The 11,757-nt window shown below is 28.1% G+C and overlaps 1 protein-coding gene across 1 annotated transcript; it reads right to left on the bottom strand.

The window, feature by feature from the left end:
- Window positions 1-733: 733 nt before the first annotated feature.
- LOC129614821 (uncharacterized) lies at window positions 734-1,900 on the bottom strand. Its single transcript, XM_055529720.1, has one exon. It carries the CDS (start codon window positions 1,898-1,900, stop codon window positions 734-736), a length of 1,167 nt encoding a protein of 388 aa, XP_055385695.1.
- Window positions 1,901-11,757: the final 9,857 nt, after the last annotated feature.

Genomic DNA, 11,757 nt, shown 5'->3' with positions numbered 1-11,757 from the left:
ACAATATGATACATTTTCAGATCATCAGCATAAATCAGATGCGGAACACCCGCCAAACACTGAGAGAACTCCAGAGTAGACATGGATAGGTTTCGACTTAACACCCTGGAACCTGACAAATTGGGTCCTTTCAGTGAAGTAAGATTTTAACCATCCCAATAGTGGGTTCCTAAAAACAAATTGTCTTAGCTTATGCTCTAAGACAATGTGATCAATGCGATCAAAAGCTTTGCTGAAGTCTGTATATATCGCATCTACTTGAAACCCTCTTTCCATAAACGAAAGAATATCGGATGTAAAAATTGATAGGTTGGTGGTCGCAGAGCGACCATTCCTAAAGCCGTGTTGCTCATTATTTAGTAATGGGTTAGCAATGGGTGCAATTATACCCGTAACCAATTTTTCAAGTAATTTAGGAATGACAGATTGAATGGCAATTCCCCTATAGTTTTCAACCGCAGTCTTATCCCCCTTTTTATGAATAGGTATGAGGTATGAAGTTTTCTATATTGACGGGAAAAAACCAGAGGATAATGATTTGTTAAAAATCAAAGTAAGCGGATATGATAAATTGTGTCTACAGTTATGAAGAAGTATAGGCGGTATAAGGTCCGGTCCAGGTCCTTTATTGGTTTCTAAGTCACAAATACCCTGAAGTACGTTGTCTACTGAAAGATGAACATCTTTAAAAAGGGGATGACCGTTATCTATACTAGTGGGGGTATAGACATAATTAGAAAGAATCTAATCTATAAGTTTGTTGAAAATTATCGGCAAAAAAATTGCAAATCTCAGAGTTAGAAGATGATATTAACCCGTTCTTGCTCATGGAGCTCGGATATCCCGACGATTTACGTTTGGAGTTAACAAAGTCAAAAAATCTTTTCGGGTTCCCCAAAATCGAGCTGCCTATATTTTGGATATAAATATCATATGCCTCATTGGATTTATTTTTGAATTCATTCGCCAAGTCATTATATTCATTAATAAGTGAGTTATTGTCCCTAGAATGCTTAATTTTATTGTATAATTTATTTCTCCGATTACGTAATTGTCTTAAATTACGATCTAACCATGGTTCCGCCAGTCTATCCTTTTTAAGGATTCTTGGAACATGGGCGTCAATTAATCTGAACAAAATAGAGTAAAAATCGGAGATAATATTGTCTAAATTGTCCTGATGGAACATATCGTTCCAATTAATTAAGCTAAGAGCATAATTGATGCTGTTGTAGTCGGCGTTAAGAAAATCATATACAATCTCTTTATTGTAAGATTTAGAGAACTTAAGTTTGTTATTAGGAAATTCGAGAACAATTGCATTATGATGAATAGAATTTTTGAAAAGGTTCTCTTCGTCTGTAGCAAGTCGGACCCGTATGCTGTCATAGGCATTTGAGAAAGCTAAGTCCAACCAATTACCTCTTTCATTTGGGTAACGTACCACCTGCTGCAAGTCGTTTCCATAGAACGTACTAACGAGATTAAAATCGATGTCTTCCATGAAGTTGACTGGAAGAAGATGGTTATCATATTCATCGTTGATAAACGATAAAGCCGACCGATTAAAATCACCTAGAACAACTATCTCATCATCCTCATGCATTTGTGAAAATATTTCGTTACATATGGAAAAGAAATCGTTATAAGAGGATTCGTCAGAATAAGGGGGAAAGTAAACCACTCCCACATAGGTATAGATTCTACCTGAGTATATTTTGATAAATTGATGGTCGAAAGTGGAAAAAACTGAAGTGGATACCAATTGGTTTGGTAACCGATTGTTGACGGCGATCAAAACGCCCCCACCCCTGGATTGACCAGTAGTTACTGGATTACCAGTAATTATAATCACGATCTTTTCTGTATACAGACCAATTACTGTCAAGTATTTCCTCATTTTTGAAAGAATCGTTCTACCACGTTTCCGTAAGAGTTAAAGTATTGAAATTGCAAGATTTAGCATCAATAAAGAGATTTTTAAGCTTTCCTCTTAAATCGCTGCAATTATGGTAAAATATGTTAGGGAAAACAGATGATTTGATGGGACGAATAGTCACAAGACTACTATGGGAGGCTTTAAAGGTGGGTTCGTCACTATTTAAACCATTTTGATGGTGATTTAGAGGATCCCGACGGAAGAAAAAACCTATCGTTTGATTCCCTCATTCTTTGTAAGTAATCAACCCATTTACTCTTCATGTGTTTCCGATAAGTCTGTAGGTCCTTCTCGACACTTTCAGGTTGCATATTTAAAGTTTCATGAAATCTTTTGTACAGTGTCAGGAGGAGAGTGTAATCAGAAGGGAGACCCTCACTTTCTATGAAAACTTTTATGCTGAACTGAGTCTAGCCGTCATGATGCACTGTGTCCGCCGCGTCATGTAAGTAAGCCAGATAAAGCTTAACGTTTTCATAGACAACCCTGTCTCTAAAGCGAGACAAAATGTACGTACTGTCACCAGCCTCAACTGCCTTTTTTGTCATACGAACAACTGGTAGAACAAGTGGATCTATAAAAGATTGTGAAGGCAAGATGGGAATTGGAGTAGTTTGAATAGTCGCCGCATTGGTCTCGCCACTTTTACAAGTTTGAGCTTTTACGGTTCCGTTGCATGTTTCGCCCTGGATGAAATTTGAATACTTGCCAATATTATTGTTATTGGCACCATTATTCATATGATTGTCAGTATTATTGCTAATAATATTATTATTGCCGTCATTATTATTACTGTCATTACTATTAGTATTATTATTGCTATCATTATTATTATTGTCATTAATATTAATACTATAATTGTTATTATTATTGTTCTTATTGCTGGTATTGTTATTATTATCAATATTATTATTATTATTATTATTATTATTATTATTATCATTATTATTATTGTTATTATTATTATTATTATTATTATTATTATTATTATTATTATTTTTATTATTATTATTATTATTATTATTATTGTTATTATTTTTATTATTATTATTATTAATATTATTATTATTATTATTATTAGTTTTATTGCTGCCTTTATTTTTATTAATCTTGTCATTGTTTTTCCTATTTTTATTTCTGTTATTGTTGTTCTTTAAATTAGTAGTACTATGTTTTGTATTAATTTTGTTAGTATTGTTATTGATAAAATTTGTGTCGCTGCTGTTTTTCTTTTTTCTACTGTCAAGTCTATTTCTATTATTATTAATAAAGTTACTGTTAGTAGAATTAGTGTCGTGGTTAGGCAGTTTATTCTTAACTTTAATGTTAGATTTATCGAAAAATTTTTCCAAAAGAGTACCTGCTTGCCAATGCTTACGATTTAGAATTTTCCTTAGTTTAGACCTTGGTACGCTGGCTTTAAAGGTGAGATATTTTGCCTTCTGCTTGAGAAACGCCGGCGTAATTTTCTTACAAACTACCTCTGTACATTTGAATTTGGTACGTAAGAAATCCTCTAGGCTATTTTCTGTGGTATCTAAAGATAATAAACACTTTTTTTCAAAAAATTTTTGGAAAAGTGCTAAAAATAAAGTTTTTGTTCATACATATGAATCTAAATTAGTCAATCGCTAAAGTGTAGAGGGAAATCAATTCTGGAAAAATTAGTGTTGATTAGGAAAAATAAAAGGAAATTTGGGAGTGTGGAATCAATTCTGGAACGCTTACTGATCGGTTACTGATCGTTTACTGATCGGTTGCTGATCTGTTGATAATCCGTTCCTGATTTGTGGCTGATTGGTTGCTGATGAAGCCGTTAGTGGTCGGTTATTAATCTGTTACTGATTAGTTAATGTTGTTGACATAATGTATGTACCTACATATTTATAGTTTAACTAACTAACCCATATTTTTTTAGAGCCACAATTGTTTGATTATTTGATGGTACGTCAGTATTTTTATTCTATCTTAAGATTCAGGATTTGAAACATAGCAACATGAAAGCAGCTTCGAAAATTTTAAAGAAAAAATTAAATTCTTTAAAAAACAATAACAACTTAACTGACAATCCATGGGGAAAAGGAAAAACATAATTTTATTGATAATATTTCAATACATGGAAAAAGTGAGGAAAATGAAGATTTTGGTCGAGAATTCTCTCCGTGCAATATTTGCAAATTAAAATTCACCCGATCTGATAACCTTTCACGACATATAAGAAATAAACATAATATTAAAAATAATTCTCACAGAGATGTCCAACCAATATTAATAGCTGATGGCATTATACGTAAGAGCTCAAAACAATTTACAAATTTTTCTCGAAAAAATTCATATAGTCTTAAGAAAAAACTTTTGAATGCGTTGATTAAAATCAAAAAAGATTTACATAAAAAATATAATGCCGTAAATGTTCAAAAAATAACACAAGAAAATGCTTTAAAGAAAACATTTAAACCTATTGTCAGATCCATTAATGAACTAACTACGGCCTTCACACATCAATACTTAACTAATTTAGCTAAACAAGAACGAAACGCAAAACACGAACGCAATTTATTCACTGAGATGATCCAAACGAATTAATTGACAGATTAAAAATTTTAATTGCATCAGAAATAGCTGGCAATTATAATAATTATACCGAAATCAGCTCATTTATTGCAGAGCTGAAAAACATAGATATAATTGAATAATATTTTAAATAAATAATATTTAATAAAAATTTATTTGTTTTGAAAATGTTTTTCTTTGTATGCTTTTAAATTGAAGTTTGCCTTTCGTTTATTCATATGTCTGATTTTACCTGAGATAACAGTAATCTTTTTGAATCTACTTCATTTTTTCTTCTACTCCCAATCGTTATACCTTCTTCATTGATTAGTAATATATTTTCAACGTAAAATATTATCATATTATTACTTTATTCATAAGAGAATTTATACCTAAAATAGAAAAACGCTGACAAGAATAAATTATACAAATCGTACTTTTATATAGTCTATGGCCATGGTCATATGTTGAAAGTTTTTGATTTGCATATTTCATGCCTATGTCCTAAACATATAATATAAAAATAATGATTAACGCAACAAAAAATTGTGAAATATCATTGGAAAACCTTCACAGTAGGATCAAAACAAACAAAATAAAAAGTAAGTCATTAAAGATAAACAAAATAAAAAGTAAGTTACTACATCAATCTGTTATTCTATTACATCATCTGAGAACTATAATTATTTTTCTTTGAAAAGTTTTATACTGATCTCATTGTCATATATCCACACACACACATACATACCTTGACATCCAATGTGCAAATAAAGCATAAAATAAGCAATGTGACAAGATCCAATTTACAAACCTAAGGATATTGACAATATTACATGATCCATATTATACTTTTCAGTTTTTACCAGCGCAATTAAATATTTTTTAGTTTGCATTCGTATTTGGTTAAGCGTTTTTGAGTTTTTAAAATTTTAAAAAAATCGAAAGGTAAGGAAATTAAAAAAGCATGAAGATTATTATAATATGCATATTAAAAAAATGATATGACAATAATAACTATGACGAAAATCATTAAGCTCAAATTCTGATTCAAAATGCAAATTATAAGCAATGTATATTTTTCACAAATCAACAAGTTTGTTTCGTAAACATTGCTTTCAATAGTTCAAGGATACTTACATATATTATATATATATATAGCTACGTCTCAGGTGGTAAAAAGTACGAGTACTTCTAGAAGGGCTAGAGACATGGGACAAAAGGCATTAGGTAGAGTTTTGCCTCTAGGGTCCCAGAAAAATCTGACATTGGAACTTTTTAGCCCCGAAATAGCTCTATTTTAAGATTTTCTGAAAAAATTTTTGTATAAGAAAAGCACGTTTTTCTTTTATACTTTTTATAATTAGAAACACAAACCAAGAAATAAATGGTACGTTTTACGTTATTAACATATTAGAAACACAAACCTGGAAATAAATAATATTTGAAAATATAATGATCTCACATATTTTTGGTTCGCATAATCGAATTAATCTTAACGTAAATAAACCAAAAAAAAAAAATATGACACCATCCAGGCAAGCATTAAACCTTTCCTTTATTTGAAAAATTACATTCATATGTACATATATATATTTGAATACAATTATTATTTTATTTTAACCTAAACCTTTTCTTTATTTGAGAAATTTATTTCTATATGTTCACCCGCAGTTTTAAAAAACTAGGTATACATTCATAATTATGTGTGTTTGTATTAATAATTTTATTTCTAATTGTCCCAACAGCAAAATTTCAAAATTTTCCATTCTAATACATTCATATGTACATACGTTCATATGTTGGAACGAAAAATATTAAAATCTTCAATTCTAAAACTTTCATATATACATACCTACATATATTCATATATACATACATACATATTTGAATAAAATTATTATTTTATTTTTGACTAAACCTTTTCTTTATTTGAGAAATTAATTTTTGTAAGTTTACCCCCATGATATAATTATTATGCGTTTAAAATTTATTTCTATATATTCTACCGTTTTGAATTTTATTAAATTTATATAGAAAGCTTAAAAAAATTACTCAGGAAGCTTTAAAAAAAAATATACATACATACATACCATTTTCTTTATTTGAGAAACTTATTTCTATATGTTCACCCGCAGTTTTAAAAAAATAGGTATACATTCATATTTATGTACGTTTTTGCTTAAAATGTTCAATTCTAATACATTAATGTTCATACATATATTTGAATAAAAATATTATTTTACTAGGGGCCCCTGTGGTTTGCTTATAAGCAGCATTATCTGTTGTAAAAACAGGATTGTGGCAATCAATTTTAAAATAAGTTTAGAAAAATTTGTACATATTATGGCATACATATGCAAGTATATACTTGTATATGCATAAATATCATATTGGTTTGAATACTAACATATAAAAGTAATGGAAATATTTTTAATTTAATAAATTTTAAGATGTAATATGTGTCACTGTTAATTACATAGATATGATTAAAATTCAATTTAAGAATTAGTTAACAATTAAGAACGAAAAATTTCCTTATAAACAACGTTATCTGTTAAAATATTTCCATCATCAATTTTTCCCTGACGAACCGTATCTTTGACTTGAATTTTTAAAGAATTGGAGTCTATGGCTCTTGAACATGCTGTGTTTAATTGCTCATGCGAAAAGCACGGCTGGGGGAGATAGAGGCCAACCTTTTCAAAAGTTTGCCCTTGGGACTTATTTATAGTCATGGCATATGCAAGACGGATGGGGAACTGATGCCGAACAAAATTAAAAGGAAAGGAAATAGTACCTTTCACGTTAAACTTTAAAACCAAAGTGAATGTGAATTAATAAAAAATCAATGCCTCTTTTCTTTATACAGACCTGGCTTGGCTACTTACTCAATTGAAATTTCGCAAGCACACGAAGAATAATTGCCTTAGTACGTAACGTAACGTTATTCGTATTCTTATATCTCTCACAATTTTTAGTTTTATTTTTTTTAATTCCATTCCATGTTAAATACAACAACAAAAAATTATTTTACTCTTACTTAACTCATTTAAAATATTTCGCTTCCTTTTGCTTTTTATTTTTGTTTATGGTAGTAAAGCAAAAACACAAAAAAAATATTACTACTCTTTTTTTATTCTCTTTCGCTTTTCATTTTTTGTTTTTGTTTTACAGTATGTATAATCAATTGAGTAATCTACCCAGTATTCTCTTTTGCTATTTTCATTTTTTTGTTTTTGTTATTTATTAGATTATATGTATACCTGTTCATGAACTGGAAAAATCTTGTAAAATATAATATAGATTTATTCCTAAACCTTTTCTTTATTTGAAAAATTTATTTCTTATGTTTCCTCCATGATTTAATAATTATGTGTTTCTATATGCCAAACCACAAATTTGAATATTATTCAATTCATATAGAAAGCTTTAAAAAAATATATACATACATATTTATGTACTTAACTAGGCAAGCATTGATCCAATAACCTTCTGGCTATCAGACTACCACGCTACCCACTAGGCTACGCAGTACCTTGAATTTCCCTTTATAATTCTATATTTTATTCATATTTCGTATAACTCTTCAAAAACCATCCTATTTTACATTATATATATATAGCTACTTCTCAGGTGTAAAAAGTGCGGGTACTTCTAGAAGGACTAGAGACATGGGACAAAGGGCATTAGATAGAGTTTTGCCTCTAGGGTCCCAGGAAAATCTGATATTGGAACTTTTTAGCCGCGAAATAGCTCTATTTTAAGATTTTCTGAAAAAATTTTTGTATAACAAAAGCACGTTTTTCTTTTATACTTTTTATAATTAGAAACACAAACCAAGAAATAAATGATACGTTTTACGTTATTTTTATTATTAGAAACACAAACCGAGAAATAAATAATATTTGAAAATATAATGATCTCACATATTTTTGGTTCGGATAAACGAATTAATCTTAACGTAAATAAATGTCAGCTTTTATCAGACATCAGATGTTTTGTGACATCTGAATATTAATATTTCATTTGTTATTGTTTTGAATATTATGTTTCGTCAGCAAGCTTAAAAAAAATATACATACACAATTTATGTACGTATGTATCTACCTAAAATTTTATTTTTATTGTTCGAGCAAAAACCTGTAAAATGCTAAATTTCAATCCATTCATATATACATACATACATATTATATTCATATATACGTACATACATATATTTTTACATACATAAATTATTATTTTGTTTTTGACTAAACCTTTTCTTTATGTTTAAAATTCAATCCTATATGTTTACCCACAGTTTAAAAAAAACAGGTATCCATTCATAATTATGCATGTTTGCATTTATAATTTTATTTCTAATTTTTTCAACAGCAAAATTTCAAAATTTTCGATTATAATACATTCATATGTACATACGTTCATATGTTGGAACGAAAAATTTTAAAATCTTCAATTCTAATCCATTCATATATACATACATACATATATTCATATATACATACATACATATATTTTTACATACATAAATTATTATTTTGTTTTTGACTAAACCTTTTCTTTATTTGAAAAATTAATTTTTGTATGTTTACTCCCATGATTTAATAATTATGCGTTTAAAATTTATTTCTATATATTCTACCGTTTTGAATATTATTAAATTCATATAGAAAGCTTAAAAAAAATTATTCAGGAAGCTTTAAAAAAAATATACATCTATATTATATTTTACAAGATTTTTCCAGTTCATGAACAGGTATACATATAATCTAATAAATAACAAAAACAAAGAAATGAAAATAGCAAAAGAGAATACTGGGTACATACATTACTCAATTGATTATACATACTGTAAAACAAAAACAAAAAATGAAAAGCGAAAAGCGAAAGAGAATAAAAAAAGAGTAGTAATATTTTTTTTGTTTTTTTGCTTTACTACCATAAACAAAAATAAAAAGCAAAAGGAAGCGAAATATTTTAAATGAGTTAAGTAAGAGTAAAATAATTTTTTGTTGTTGTATTTAACATGGAATGGAATTAAAAAAAATAAAACTAAAAATTGTGAGAGATATAAGAACACGAATAATGTTACATACTAAGGCAATTATTCTTCGTGTGCTTGCGAAATTTCAATTGAGTAAGTAGCCAAGCCAGGTCTGTATAAAGAAAAGAGGCATTGATTTTTTATTAATTCACATTCACTTTGGTTTTAAAGTTTAACGTGAAAGGTACTATTTCCTTTCCTTTTAATTTTGTTCGGCACCAGTTCCCCATCCGTCTGCATATGCCATGACTATAAATAAGTCCCAAGGGCAAACTTTTGAAAAGGATGGCCTCTATCTCCCCAGCCGTGCTTTTCGCATGGGCAATTATACACAGCATGTTCAAGAGCCATAGACTCATTACTTAACTCATTTAAAATATTTCGCTTCCTTTTGCTTTTTATTTTTGTTTATGGTAGTAAAGCAAAAACACAAAAAAAATATTACTACTCTTTTTTTATTCTCTTTCGCTTTTCGCTTTTCATTTTTTGTTTTTGTTTTACAGTATGTATAATCAATTGAGTAATCTACCCAGTATTCTCTTTTGCTATTTTCATTTTTTTGTTTTTGTTATTTATTAGATTATATGTATACCTGTTCATGAACTGGAAAAATCTTGTAAAATATAATATAGATTTATTCCTAAACCTTTTCTTTATTTGAAAAATTTATTTCTTATGTTTCCTCCATGATTTAATAATTATGTGTTTCTATATGCCAAACCACAAATTTGAATATTATTCAATTCATATAGAAAGCTTTAAAAAAATATATACATACATATTTATGTACTTAACTAGGCAAGCATTGATCCAATAACCTTCTGGCTATCAGACTACCACGCTACCCACTAGGCTACGCAGTACCTTGAATTTCCCTTTATAATTCTATATTTTATTCATATTTCGTATAACTCTTCAAAAACCATCCTATTTTACATTATATATATATAGCTACTTCTCAGGTGTAAAAAGTGCGGGTACTTCTAGAAGGACTAGAGACATGGGACAAAGGGCATTAGATAGAGTTTTGCCTCTAGGGTCCCAGGAAAATCTGATATTGGAACTTTTTAGCCGCGAAATAGCTCTATTTTAAGATTTTCTGAAAAAATTTTTGTATAACAAAAGCACGTTTTTCTTTTATACTTTTTATAATTAGAAACACAAACCAAGAAATAAATGATACGTTTTACGTTATTTTTATTATTAGAAACACAAACCGAGAAATAAATAATATTTGAAAATATAATGATCTCACATATTTTTGGTTCGGATAAACGAATTAATCTTAACGTAAATAAATGTCAGCTTTTATCAGACATCAGATGTTTTGTGACATCTGAATATTAATATTTCATTTGTTATTGTTTTGAATATTATGTTTCGTCAGCAAGCTTAAAAAAAATATACATACACAATTTATGTACGTATGTATCTACCTAAAATTTTATTTTTATTGTTCGAGCAAAAACCTGTAAAATGCTAAATTTCAATCCATTCATATATACATACATACATATTATATTCATATATACGTACATACATATATTTTTACATACATAAATTATTATTTTGTTTTTGACTAAACCTTTTCTTTATGTTTAAAATTCAATCCTATATGTTTACCCACAGTTTAAAAAAAACAGGTATCCATTCATAATTATGCATGTTTGCATTTATAATTTTATTTCTAATTTTTTCAACAGCAAAATTTCAAAATTTTCGATTATAATACATTCATATGTACATACGTTCATATGTTGGAACAAAAAATTTTAAAATCTTCAATTCTAATCCATTCATATATACATACATACATATATTCATATATACATACATACATATATTTTTACATACATAAATTATTATTTTGTTTTTGACTAAACCTTTTCTTTATTTGAAAAATTAATTTTTGTATGTTTACTCCCATGATTTAATAATTATGCGTTTAAAATTTATTTCTATATATTCTACCGTTTTGAATATTATTAAATTCATATAGAAAGCTTAAAAAAAATTATTCAGGAAGCTTTAAAAAAAATATACATCTATATTATATTTTACAAGATTTTTCCAGTTCATGAACAGGTATACATATAATCTAATAAATAACAAAAACAAAGAAATGAAAATAGCAAAAGAGAATACTGGGTACATACATTACTCAATTGATTATACATACTGTAAAACAAAAACAAAAAATGAAAAGCGAAAAGCGAAAGAG

Source organism: Condylostylus longicornis, unplaced genomic scaffold (assembly GCF_029603195.1).
Source record: "Condylostylus longicornis isolate FDR11 unplaced genomic scaffold, ASM2960319v2 ptg000121l, whole genome shotgun sequence".
Classification (NCBI taxonomy): Eukaryota; Metazoa; Arthropoda; class Insecta; order Diptera; family Dolichopodidae; genus Condylostylus; species Condylostylus longicornis.
The sequence above is the reverse complement of the archived record's forward strand: the minus strand, read 5'-3'. Positions and strand labels throughout refer to the sequence as shown.

Bases quoted from the DNA above. Each gene is read 5' to 3' on its own strand.
- LOC129614821 (XM_055529720.1), bottom strand. From the start codon at position 1,900: ATGAGGAAATACTTGACAGTAATTGGTCTGTATACAGAAAAGATCGTG.